This window comes from Filicampus tigris, chromosome 8 (genome assembly GCF_054856515.1).
Source record: "Filicampus tigris isolate MCC_2025a chromosome 8, RoL_Ftig_1.0, whole genome shotgun sequence".
NCBI classification, from domain to species: domain Eukaryota; kingdom Metazoa; phylum Chordata; class Actinopteri; order Syngnathiformes; family Syngnathidae; genus Filicampus; species Filicampus tigris.
Genome location: NC_141224.1, coordinates 12,386,264 through 12,400,557, shown reverse-complemented (window position 1 = coordinate 12,400,557; position 14,294 = coordinate 12,386,264). Strand labels below are relative to the sequence as shown.

The 14,294-nt window shown below is 40.2% G+C and overlaps 1 protein-coding gene across 2 annotated transcripts in view; it reads left to right on the top strand.

Moving 5' to 3' along the window:
* The window catches only part of osbpl3b (oxysterol binding protein-like 3b), a 34,134-nt gene that overhangs the window by 3,828 nt on the left and 16,012 nt on the right, over positions 1-14,294 (top strand). For both annotated transcript variants that reach the window (XM_086038799.1, XM_086038798.1), the window contains exons 2-3: positions 11,186-11,322; positions 13,611-13,727. In XM_086038799.1, coding sequence (XP_085894925.1) covers positions 11,230-11,322; positions 13,611-13,727 — 210 coding nt within the window. In that variant the 5' untranslated portion in view covers positions 11,186-11,229. The remainder of the gene's footprint in view (positions 1-11,185; positions 11,323-13,610; positions 13,728-14,294) is intronic.

Here is a 14,294-nt window from a genome sequence, read left to right as displayed (position 1 = left end):
TAACGTAGTTATTAAGCACACATTTCGTTGTCCTCGTGTGCCGGATTTTTGAACGCGTCTTATAATCAGCAGCTCATGCTTCAACTGTTTACTTTCCTTGTATTGCACGACGCACTGAGCTCTGGTACTCTACTACTACTTTTGGGGCACTGTGAATCACCGAACGGCACATTCGGAGTTTCCAACGGTCTGAGTGAAGCAGTGCGCTCGGAGGGATTTTTCCAATGACGGGAAAGGGGATTTTGGAGGCGACGAGCTCTAATATTCATGGTCTAGGTTTTTGTCAAACAAATAGTTCACTAATTGGCCACGGTGATAATCTCAGATGAACCTAAAATAAGGCTTGTTTGGTTTCTTTGAAAAATATCACTTACAGCTGCATGGCAATATGGCGGCCAGCAGATTTGACAGTCCAGACTTTGTTTTCTATGGCTTTGATTTGTGGTTACTATTTGACTTGCTATTTGTTTACAACCAAAACCTGGAAAATATTATCTTAATCCTTAGGGAGAGTTCCTAACGGTACGGGTTGACATAAGCAAATGTGCGTCACGCCAGGTGCATGTGACTCACATCCTTGAGAGCTGAAAACATAGCAACTATAGAGGGCCTCATTAGATGTCACCTTCTTCAGGTTGTTCCACACATTCTCAGTCATGTGACTATGGAGTTTCAAACTGATCCATCAATGACAATGGCATCATAGTGTGTTGTAAAATATATATTTTATGACTCAGGTCACATTAGGTCAATGTTATGAGAACAAGAAAAGAAAAGAAGATGAACAGTTCAGGAAGTAGATAAAGAGAATCAGAGGAGATTTGTCTGTTCTCTGGGATCTCATGCATACACAGGTGTTCCCTCTTTTTGTGTCACCCCACATGAATAATTCACCAGGCTTCATGGGTAAACAGGTAGATGTGTTTTTGGAAGATACAATTGTCAAGACTTATTTAGTGACATTTGTATAGCGACGGGGGGAAATGAAGCTACAGTTAGCCTTCTCACACTGATTATTACATATTATTCATGATCATCCTTAAAAGTTTTAAAATGCATTTTTTTTCTGCACGATTGTTTCTCAGTCCGCTCATTATAGTGACATGCTGACATTTTTTTAATAGCGGCTTGCTGTGCCAGTCTGCAGCCTGCTCCAGGCATCAGAGGCAGAAGGAAGCTCAAACACACTCCACCAGAAACTTGACATGAATTTTTAACACAGGCTGCACTTTCAGATCTTTTCCGTGTAGAAACAGTTGCACATGCAAAAGGATTTTGCGGAATATCTGAGTTTTCATTCCTGAATTATTCAAAGTGGTCACGGTGTATTTAAGTGGCAGCTCCGAGGTGCTTGAATAATGTACTACTCCATTTTACCCATTTTGGCTTTTGAACTACTGCGACCTCTCTTAATGAATCAAGTTTATTTAATACAGGAAGAGGCTTCTGACCAAACTTTAATGTTTAATCAATTGGTGTAGACTGCAGACATGATATTAGGAACACCTCTTAGTAATAGCACTTACGATTGCTAGCTTTGGCGTTTGAATTAACCAAGGCATCTGAATTTATAACACAGTGAACATTAAAATTTCCAATCACATATACCCTACCCATTCAGTTTATAACAACAATAATTGAATAATATATATCGTTTCAATTTGTCACTTGTTACAAACTGCTCAAAAACAATCCATTTGGGATAAATGCTAAGAGATTAGCTAGGCTACTGAGTTAGCATGCTAAAAAGCTCCTATTCATTTATATGGGTTTATTTGACAGGTACAATTACACAAAATATTTTAATACTTGTTTTTAGGTGTGTTGTCTTGTTAGAAGTACAGTAAGAACTGTTTTAGTGTGTTTCAGGCATCTTCTCTTTGTTTGTCAATTGTCTGATTTATTCATGAATGCACTTTAACGTAAGCGGAAAGCTTAGGTGACGCTGAACTTCTGTAATCTTATTCCGTCAACTTGACGTCTGTCAATTAATTTTTTACTGCAGTGAGAGCTGTCATGCTCACATGATTCACGTTACCTGACCACTTTTTATGTAATCAATTGGCGCAGAAATTATATTAGGAACACCTCTTTGTATTGACAGAAATGAAAGCTCGAGCTGAATTTAAGATAATACTCTGAACAATACAATCTAAAATCGCACATTACCTACGCATTTAAAAATAACATACACATTGAATAATATGTTTCTTTAAAATGTGTTGCTTTTCACAAACTGCTGAGCAGCAATCCATATCGCAAAGATGCTATTAAGACACCTTAGCTATAGAGTCAGCATACTAAAACTTGCATTTTGATTTTTTACGGCATTATAAGACGAGTACAATAACACAAACTAATTAAAAACATTTTTTGGGGGTGTGTTGTCAGAGGCAAGTACTGTACACGGCGTTTCAGGCTTCTGTGTATTCGCAGTCCAACTATTAAAGGGATATTCATGATTTATTCATGAATCCACTTTAACAAAAGAGTAAAGCTTTGTTGATGCAGCTGTCAGAATTTGGGAATCAATGAAATGCTTCCAAAAGTGTGTGTGAATGTGTGTGCGTGTGTTTTTCTGCTACTTTATCTCAAGCCAAATCCATTTCTTAGTTCAGCTGTCTTCAAAATAGTTATCTTGGTTCTCTGAGTTTTAAAGCGGAAGTCAACTCAACAAAATTCTTTGCTATAATATGTTCTGTGCTCCTTCGGTAGTCTAAACATGGCATTCTGATTAATATTGCGTTTGTGGGATATGATTTAAGCAGCAAAATCCACCCGTTTTAAGTCATTGCAGGGAGCATCCATTTTGTCCCTTCTGTCGACTGAAAATGGCATCACAGTTTCTCGGTGCTCAGGTCACGCCCACTCACAGTTGACCTGTTTTCTGAAGCTGAGGCATGATTGGTCGTTACCTGAGCACTGAGCAACTGTGATGTCATTTCAGTTGACCGAAAGCGACAAAATGGCCGCCCCGTGAGATGGACAAAAACGGGTTACTGCTTAACTCATATTCCACAAACACAATATTAATCAGAATGTCACGTTTCGACCAGTGGGCCTGCTTAGAACATAGTCTTGTAAAGAACATTTTTGGTTTGACTTCTTCTTTAAAGTTGGTTAACACAGTTTAATCCTTGGATCAAAAGATCTGACTAAAACCATATAGATTTGACTGTGTTTGTGACGTATTTGCGTAATGAAATTCAAATGTTACAAACAAAATGCTATGTGCTGGGTGACATACATTTCACCAGAGTGAACTTGCAAGTGGACTTGGTCCTTATGGACACATTTGGTACACTTCCACAATCCTCTCTTAGACACCCAATACAGGAAAATGGGCCTTTTACAAAGATAACAATGCTCTGTTTTAGAGGTATTTGGTAAACAATATGTATATTATTGTGGTGTGTGGGTGTAGTTTCCAGTACAACATCATATTGAGAGCTGTTCCTAAAACACTACCGAAAATGACTTACAGCAGTGTCAATATTTTTTTTCGCCTTTTATCATATCCCATTCAGCAACAGGAACCTCCTCAGTGTCGTCTCTTTACTGGGTCAACGCATCTGTATTAAATGACAAAAGAGGTTAACTGCAAACCCCCACGAGTGAAGCATTTGAATCATATTGGAATCTTGCATTCGTAAAGCAACAGCTGATTGTGCAGGTTAGTATTGTGTGGAGTGAGCACTTCTTAAAAGCTCAGCACATTTATGTCCTTTAGTACTCTATTGTCAGCATGTGTTGAGATGTTCTGACTTTCCTCACAGTTCCGATGAGCTGCTGTTGAGCTATGAGGCTGTTGCAGTTCCCCACACACTGAATAGACACTGGCCAATGGTGTGTGTGTGTGTGCGTTGTTGAGGATGTGGTTGATTAACAGGATGCCTAGCTGTGAATGTGTTTGTGTGAATTTTATACCTCTGATTGTATGAATGAAACACATGGAGTAGAAGGGAGTTGTCGAAGATGTCGCTATCACATTTTAAACAGCGCAAGTCAGCTATTTGGACTCTCTCCCGTGAGGTTTATCAGCCTTTGCCCTTAAGCAGATCTGTGCAGGCGTTACCATCTGTGTTGCTTTTTCTTAGAAGGTATGGTCGGGCATACTAAACGTGGACCTGTCATGAACAGTATGACAGGTAGGAGCCAAATGAAAGGCTCCAGGCAAAAGCAAATAGGATGGATAAGAAAATATCTCAGTCAAAAGGGGCAGAGATCTACTATTTCAAGCTACTATAGCAGTCAGAATAAAAAAATATATATTTCATTTTATTTGATATATTGTGATTTGTGTCACATATGTCACCACGGAATATGCATTTGTGGATTTGTGCACAGTCCTTAACAGATGGTAAGAGAAATAGCTGTCAGCGGCGTTATTGCAAATACATTTGAAATGACAACAAATGCAGCCACGATCTTTTGACGGGTAGTTTTTGAAATGTTCCTACACATAATAAATATTTTATATAGTTGCAAATTTAGCTGTGATGCCGAGTACGAGCGTGCAAGAATTGAATGATATATCGAACAGCCGGCAAACTTTAACTTCTCACAATGGACTGTTAACACGGAAGTCGCTACGGCTTCTTCTTCCATCGCTATTTCCGGTATATTTGGTCAATCTGCGCATGTCAAAATATTTTTTTCCCATCGAAAGTGTGATGCATGAATCCTTCCTGCTCTTTTGCCGTCCACGCATGCTGATTCGCCAAATGAGTACTTTGATCACTTCTTCCTACTTTGCAGCCAGTCAGTGGACCCATTCGTGTTTTCTTTTGAGACGGTATTCGTCCTCGATAATTTAAAATTGCACATCGTGAAAGCAACATTGACGACAATGTGGATGAAGACGTATTTCGCACATCCCTAGTTACAAAAAGCACTTTATAAATAGGATAGGTTCAGTACACATAACGTCAGTCACCATTGGTAACGGTATTCATACTATGAGACAAAAGGCGAGGTTAATCAGACGGGGTCTCGGCGGCATGAACAAGCGCTGCTGGAACTGGAGGACAAGGTACAACAAACTGGTGATGACATAGAATGAGACGAAGTTAAATACACCAGGTAATCGGGGATAATGAGGCGCAGGTGAGGAAAGGCACAATTAGGAGCAGGTAAACAAAAGACAGGGGGAGGGGGCGGGACACACAGAGACATGACAGGGCATGCAAGAATTGTATCCCACTGCGGTAACATTGAATTTATGCTCATCATTAAATTCTTTCTATTTTTGGTGTGCAGAGCAATAGGTCACACTTATATTTGGAACATGTTCATATTTTGCGCCAATGTAGGCCATACCTTCAGTTTTGACAAATGGAGCAACGACTTTGTATGTTCACCCGAAGGCTGCATTTACACTGCAGGCCCATTGTGACCAACGCAATGAAACTACCTGCATGCGCAGACACCTAAATTGCACATAAATATCTAATAAATCCAAGTTAAACACTGTTTTAGTCACGTCTCAGTTAAGATTTCAAGAGTGCAGTTGCACAGTAAAAACAAATGTTTTTTCTTTGGGTTTTTTAAATGGTTTACAGACTTACAGCAATCTTGTCAACATGATCCTTGTATATACAGTGCACACATGCACACACACACACACGCACACAAAATGCTGAAATAGGCATAGAAAAATGTGTCAGGCCATTAGTCGGCAATGGCGAAACTGTTTTTTGAATACGATTTTTCTGCATTCTGCTTTTTTTGTTTTTGATGTGAACTTGTGACATATAAAGGATGTGTATTTCCATAGTGAACACTTTAATAGCATGTATTTCAGTGGGTCCTTTACATTGACCTCTTCAAAAAGGCTTCTAATTAACTACGATCTCAGTAGAAGCCAGGGGTTATAGTGCTACCGGCTGTATTGTGATGCTGACAGCATGCACAATTAAAAAAAATAAAATAAAAAAAGAGCCATTTTTGTGGACCAACTTTTTTTAATGCCGGAAGGACAAAAATGGTTTCTTTTGGGATTTTATGACCTCACATTCTACCATCCTAATTGCCAGTGTATGTTCAAGAAGTATGTGAACATTTTACAGATCTTTTTGTGAACACGCTAATGAAAAGGTTATTGCCCACAGTGTTTTTTGACAGAGAAAATGAGGAAGACTTTGGAATTGTCCATGCTTCCCTTAACTATCATAACATTTTCTACTGTATCTGAAGTTACTACATTGGTCTGACTATGCTTTGAATGTCACCTAATTAAAGCTGTTTATTTTGTATTTGACTGATGTATAGTTTGACCTAAGTTGAAATTCAAAAACGGGGCAATACATAAAACAGGACAGTTTTTTGTGCACTTTCATCATACTTAATGGAAGTAAAAATGATGTTCACATAACGGTAGGGAAAAGAGGAACTGAAATATGATGTGTCATGAAAAAAAAAAAAAAAACATCATGATGACACCACTGTCATTGTCTTAATATGCTGTTGCTAACGGGCATACTGCCCCTCTCTCACTCGTCTTGACTTTCTGTGTTGGCCTCCTCTGTCTTCGCTGTCTTTGCCGAGAAGTTTTGAGCCCTCTAAAGTTCACAATTAAGATTTTATGGGGGGCGAACACTGATGACATTGAGTAGCAAAATTGTTATAGGTGCTCTAAAATATGAAAAAAAAAATCAGACGACATGGCATTTTTAGATGTTATTGTGACTGAATGAAGCATATTTACTCTGGTAGGTATCAGTGAAAGAATGCTCTTAAAACCGTAGCGCAGCAAGAGTAACCTTTCTGCTCAAGACAAGCTGGCCTTAGGCAAGTCTTGCAAGAGAAAAGTCGAATTGAATTAAGCAAATGCTTGTTACTGGTGCTTATCCAGATGGATGTATGGTCATCAGCACAACAAAGAAACTTCACAACAATAGCAGGAGCTTTGTTTTCAAGAGAGATGACCCGCCTGTGCATGCAGAGATAATGGGCCCTATTTTGGTAGACTGGTGCCCGTGCGCTCATTGTAGAAACGGGCGTAACTTCATTTTAGTGCCCGCGCAAGTCTAGTCTACCATGTTTGGGGCAGAGTTGCGCCTCCCTGTGCATTCTGGCGTACAGAGGTGCCTCGCCCACGACTCATCTGACAATTTGGTAACAGAAAGAAAGTGCGCTTGGCATAAAAACGGCCGCATCATGATTTTCATGACGCACCCCCCGGCGCATCTGCAAATTTGACTACAAAAAGTAGACTAGATTTTAGACTCTGTAAAAGCAGGTCTAACTCGTGGCACAGGTGGTGTAATGCAATTTTGGTGTATTTCAGGCAGACAGATTTGTCGGTCCGTGCGTGTGCGTGTGTGGTTGATGTCGCTGGATTTTATTCATAAATATGACACCAGTGTGGGACAGTCCCATGCTCGTTTCACGAGATATTGGTGCTGCAACTCTTGAGCTAGGAGGCTGTAGTCAACAATAGTCAAGATGCAGACTAGCATCTCTCCAACAACTAGTTGCCATTTTGGATTTGCCTGGACAGGAACTCAAAGCGTGACTCTCCAGTTCTAAAGCCCAAGTCCTCACAGATGAGCTACTCGCACACTCATTACGTTTACAAAAAAAGGAACAACCAGTCATTATCATTTAAACCATGTTGCACATCTGATTACCCGGATTACTGAGAGTTTCATGTTACTTTCGCTCTGACAGCTGGGATTTGAATACGGTTTGCTAGTTTAAACAGGATATACAGTTTTATTCAAAAATGACTTGGGTGAGAATAAATACCTCCCCGCTCTCTTTTTTCTCCTCAAGGAAAAACAATAACGTGGCAACGTACACTAGGTGCTTAAATGCTGTATTGTTGTTATTATTTTAAACATGATACCATCACTACACTGCAGGCCTTCAACCAAGAAATGAAGTCTTGTGACTCACATCCTAATGATGCCTAAAAGCCCGTTAGGGTTGTCAGCAGCCCCTTTGGCAGACACCGGGGGGCCTGGAAGGACTGAGAAACATCTGCATCATGAAGTGCACAGTGTAATAAGAGGGCTTTCAGCTTTTGTCAATCTAGTTAGTGCAGACATTAGCCCATCTCAACTGAGATCATTCGCTCAGAAAGATTTGCTGAAAGGTCTCTATTAGGCCATAAACCAAGAGAGGTTGCCTGATGTCATGCGCAGTTTTTATGAGTCTGGTCAGTGATAACCGAACTAAGCACCTTTGCACGACAAATTGTTTAGGCACATTGCTGTTGCTTTTTTTTTTTTTTTTCAAAATCAAAATACCGGTAATTTACCAGATTACACTTTCCATCAAATGCCTAATATACTGTATGTTTATTTGTGATATTTTTAGTAGGCCTAAAGGATATTCAGTATCTCGTTTAGTGCTTTATCACTTGTAATGTTGTGTATATTAACCTCAGTTTGTCCTTGCAGATAAATGTGATAACTTTTGAGATTAAAAGTCACACATTGATAAAGATTTGCTAAGATTATAATAGGATATTATATAAAATGATGCCAACACTGCATGGTAGTAGCATTGCTGCAAGAGGGCCCTAAAATCAAATTTTGCTTAGGATCCAATAGTGGTGTGGGCCAGCTCTGAGTCTTTGGTTTCTGTGTTGTCCCAACTGGTAGGTCAAATCCGACATGGCTTAAGCACAGGTTTTTGTTTGTTTGTCATTGTCATCACTGACTAGAAGCTCTTGTAGAAAAAAAGCTCTGTCTAATTGAGCTGTCACCTTGATGAAAGCCTGAGAAGTGGCCATATTCTATGAGATGAAAGGGAGCCCCGACTGGCGACGGTGTGACAGACTTCAGCATCACTTGAGTTATCTATCGAAGGTGAATGAATAAATCATAGAGGTGGAGGCGGTGCTGCGATGAACACAGAGATAGATATGGAGAGAAGCAAAGTCAGTCACCATGTGGCTGATGGCTACATTCAGACGCTGTAAATGGACGTCCAAGCAAAGGGAGGAGGTGAAGGCCCGGTCGAAGGACGGAGGTTTCACATGACCGCGCTTTTATCCGTCCGGCATGAGAGTCCGAGGCCATTAGAGAGCACAAAGCTTGCAAATGCAGAGCAGGAAATGTGATTAACCTCACTGCTGCTTCAAAGTGGTTGTGTCAACACATAGCCGTCCATGCGCTCATTGGAAATGGAACAATGCCACCCCGGAACTATCACAATAGTAGGATAATTATTTTACGGTAGTATTCCCTCCCACAAATAAAACTGTGAACACAATATTTGGGTTCTCAACTCCTGACCATTACAGCAGCGAATGTTATGTGAGCAAAATATATGTAACAGGGTGTACGAAAAATGCGTTTTCCATTGCTATGTTCACAACTGTTCACAGACTTTAATATAATCAGATATTAAAAGCCTGGAGCTTACTTAAAGTGGAAGTCAACCAAAACATTTTTTTCCACGAATATGTTCAATGCAGGCCCACTAGTTGAAACAATGCAATATGATTTATATGCAATATGAGTTAATCAGCAAAATCCACCCGTTTTTAGCCATCTCTGGGGGCGGCCATTTTGTCACTTTTGTCGAATAAAAATGACATCACAGACCCTCAGGGCTCAGACAACGACCAATCACAGCTCACCTGTTTTCTGAAGCTGAACCATGATTGGTCGTTTTCTGAGCCCTGAGGGTGTGTGATGTCATTTTCAGTCGACGGAAGTGACAAAATGGCCGCCCCCAGAGATGGCTAAAAACATGTGGATTTTCTTGCATAACTCATATTCCACAATTGGGTGAAACGGAATCTATGCGTGTGTACATGACAAATAAGGGTGATCTTCGTCTTTTTAAATATTGTCCTTTTGTGTTAACGCACCCTTGAGGCAGGCACTGAAACCGAAAAACCTGCTCAGGGCCGTAACCCTGTTGAGATATGCCATCATGCACGTTGCGCACGCATACAGTGTCTGCCTTGCCTGCATGTATTACTGTAGGTTTGTTGCGTGATGTAAAGCATTCAACAAAACACATATATAACAGCAAGTGATATGGGAATATGGCACCAAGGAAAACAATTGTTGGCCTATATCCATCCGCTTTCTATAGCAGTCGTCCTCATTACTGATGTCTGTCCAGTCTGATTTAGGACGAAAGGCGCTGTAAACCCTTGAATTGTTGCCAGTCAATTGCAGGAAACGTGCAGGGAAACAACCACTCATGCCCATGGTTAAGTTAGAGTTTTCACTAAACCGTATATGCGTGATTTTTTTTTAATGTGGGAGGAGGCTGGAATAACTGGAGGAAATCCATGCACTATGCTGTATGTGCATGAAAAAAATCCTCACATTGTGGTTCTCTGTTCTTTTCTGAATCTATTGTTAAAACCTTGTTTCATAAGAATCATAACTCCATAAGACACCTGTTTGCTATTTGCATACAGTACAGCACCATCTGTCTGCTAACATCGCTCACAAGACAAATGATGAGAAATACCCGCTGAACTAAGACGTAGCTTACATTTGGGGAACACAACTGATTAATGCCCATCACTGCTCCTTGAATAACAAACAGCCACTGTATGCATAAACAGAATGTGGTTTCATGTTTTGAGCCATGCAGATGCATACTTTTAATGAGTCTGTGAAGAAGTGTGGCAGTTGACTGTTGCTGTGTACTAAAAAGGACTCATTATTTTCACACTCTGATGAAGTGATGGTATTACTCGTCTCTGTTGATGGCACGTCTCACAACATTGTGACATGCAGCAATTTTCCAGTTCTGGTCTTACAATAAGGATTTTACCCAAAAGAGGAATTAAGCTATGAGTGTGTTTGTTCAGTGAATATATTTTTTTAAATTTCCTTTTATTTAACCTAACCCGTTTAGATGCTTGGTCATGCAGAATGGTGGATTCGTCTGTCTTTTTATGCTGTAGTGGGCCTGCATAGAACATATTATCAAAAAGATATGTTTGGGTTGACTTTCGCGTTAAAGAATTTGCTTTTATGTTAACACGGATTTTATGACTATTCTTGTCTCTCAATTTCATTTTCAGAGGCTGTCATCCTTTAGGTCCCCATATTAGAAATACAAAAACGAATCACTGCAAATAACCTAATGTATTTTTCAATGGGACTAAGATGAAAAGCTTTAAGAGGCATTGACTATTAAAGCCAATTTTTTTCTTTCCCTCATTCCCGTCATGACCTTGTGTCCGCTTTTTTGTTCTCACTAGACTAGAGGAATGTTGCTGGCACTCCAACCATAGTGAGCGGTCAAATGGGCTCAGAGGAGCGTACTTCAGTTATGTCGCAGAAGATCTCCTTGTCCCGCAGCAACAGCAGCTCCTCATCCAAACATGACAGTCGACAGGTAAAACAACACACACTAAATCTCCTCACTTGATGTCAGTGGCGGATGTTAGCTTGAATGACACCCCGTGTGTACAGCTCCTCCCTTCCACGAACACGCACGGACTATTTTATTTTTAAGATTAGATTGTTAAATTATATTAAAAGTGTTGCCATCTGGCCTTTCTTGATGCAAAATCACACATGATGTTCTTGTATGATCTCTGCTCCACAACTGTGTGATCAAAGTTAAAGAGGAAATCGAACCCAAACATATTTTTTTCAAGAATATGTTCTATGCAAGCCCACTAGTTGAAACAAGGCATTCTGATAAGTGTTGCGTTTGTGGAATATGAGTTAATCCACTCGTTTTTAGCCATCTCTGGGGGCGGCCATTTTGTCACTTCTGTCGACTGAAAATGACATCACAACAGCCCAGGTCTCAGGTAACGACCAATCACGGCTCAGCTTTAGAAAACAGGCGAGCTGTGATTGGTCGTTCCCTGAGCCCTGGGTAGTTATGATGTCTTTTTCAGTCAACAGAAATGACAAAATGGCCGCTCCCTGAGATGGCTGAAAATGGGTGGATTTTGCTGCTTAACTCATATTGCACAAACGCACTATTAATCGAAATGCCGTGTTTCAACTAGTGGGCCAGCTGGCAACATATTCTTGAAAAAAATATGTTTGGGTTGATTTCCGCGTTAAGATGCTGAGGCCATTTAAACATTATTATAAATTGTTAATTTCTTATAAATGATTTAGTGAGTGGCTAATAAAAGAGACATTTCAAGGTTTCATGAAGCACTTTGCTAATCAATGTTACATTACAGGTTACTGACAATTCCAAACTGGAATCCCCTTGCCCATAAAATAACAACATAGTATAGTTGCTGTTTTCATACCTGCATCATTTGCTGATTTCTCCTCCTCTTCTTTTCTTTTCTTTCAAAGTTGTGCACCTGATAGCTCTGACCATTTTCTCTACAAGTTTGCGACAAGCGAAATTTTATTTCGTATCGTTCCCCGAGACCTCCCGCCCCAACCCTGGATTCGACTGATGCCCCACTCCACAAGGGGGCGCAAATTCCACATGCAAATGCAGATGAGTGACATGCCATTACAAATCAATTCACAGCAGTGTTTAATTTACTTTGTGGCATTTTGACAAGAGAAACAATGTTCCCTTGTGCGGTCGCACATAAGGCACATGCCGAAACCGCCACTGCTTGTTGTGTTCATTTATTGTAAAAATATTTGTTAATTGTAAAAAAAATTGCATGTCTTCGCATTTGTGTGCATATCACTTCCAGTTTGTTTTTAAAAATGTTATTAGAAATAACAGATAACTTGTATGATTAAAATAACCAATATGACTGAAAATAAACCAAATAGCTAAAAAGTTCCAGAAATACGGTGTTGTATCATTTAGAGATGTTTTCCTTACACTTTCACTTTTATATGTGCGACAATGCAAATAAAACTGTTGAACTTTTCTTTGCCCTGGCACAAAGAATGTTTTTCATTGATATGCAGACCACAATTTGCAGCGTGGCAAAGATCTGCGCTCTACCGAATCTCATTTTAAATTGCTCTGTCCCGTGAATTATATTGAAAATTCCAATCACTCTCTCATGCCTCTACAAATTACAGAAGCTACTGGCACCACATTTGTGGTTGTTTTTCCAGGCAGTGTATCCATTCATTTTTCATGAGCCACAAAAGCTTGTCCATTTGTAAACAAAAGTAAGCGATTGTTACTGCTGTGGTGCTCACAGTTCATGCAACCAACAAGGCCGGTGCTGTGATGCAGATTTTGGGCTCGGCAAATATTTCCTGAAGAGCCATTGTGACATAACCTGTATACAGTATGTGTCTGACTCCTCAGCAATGCTATGTGTAACATGGCATATTGTCTTTTCTTGTCGTACGTCACTGCTGACGCCTCCCGGGTGCGTTTCGACCTTCATAACAAGTGTCCAGACTGTCAGACAAGACAGTATGTCCAATGACTCACAGTGTAAGAGTGTCACTGGTGATGAGACAAACCCTCAGATGGGCAGAAAGAACCAAGCTGCCTCATTTAGCAATACTCCTTCATTTGTTATGAGGGTTCCTTTTCGGCAGACCCGCCCCCACAAATCACATCCTCGCTTTCTGATGACATTTATTGTGAACTCTGTACACTGGAGCAGTTAATTCTCAAACGAAGTCTCCCAGCAAACCAACTCAGCCCTGAGAAGGACATAATGTGTTGTTTAGTGTCATGCATTTCATTTCCCCCAAAATGTTGTTTATTTAACACCGCAGGACAGCTGGGAAATTGTGGAAGGTTTGCGTGGAGGCTTTAGCAGTGTCCTGGAGCCGCAGAAGCAGGAAAGCTACGTGCTCAAGAAAAGAAAGTGGCCCCTGAAGGGCTGGCATAAGGTACGATAGATGCCCCAAGAGATATTTGTTGCTTGATATCATTTTGGCTTCTTAATTTCATATAAATCAAATGCCACAATCCAGGTTTCAATTGTAAACAAATCTGCACCCCATCACTTGTTTGTTTAGCTAGTAGAGTGAGCATATTTTATGAGCTGAGTTCCAACCCAATCTGCCACCAGACATCATTATGTGTGCCGCAGGAAATGTCAGTTAATTGATCCGAAATTAGTTATTTATTAACTCCAAATAACGTATCGTATATTTGTTCATCCACGCTACATATGCCAGCGACATATAGTGATGAGCAAAAATGAATGTGCGTATTTCATTTGAGATACTTTTTGTGTCATTCGCGTGTAGTGGGGAGATTTTTCTAGCGTGGAAATATGTGCCTTTGGCTCGATAAAGATTGAGCACCACTGCTGTATGTAGTCGATGATTCGCCCCGTTGCGGAGTGGCGACGCAACATGTCGATGCTCCACATGCAAGTCTTCCTGTCAGATGCATTAGCTGATGGCCTGCTGGTTCATAGGGCTATATATGTTTAGTATTGACATTTTGTT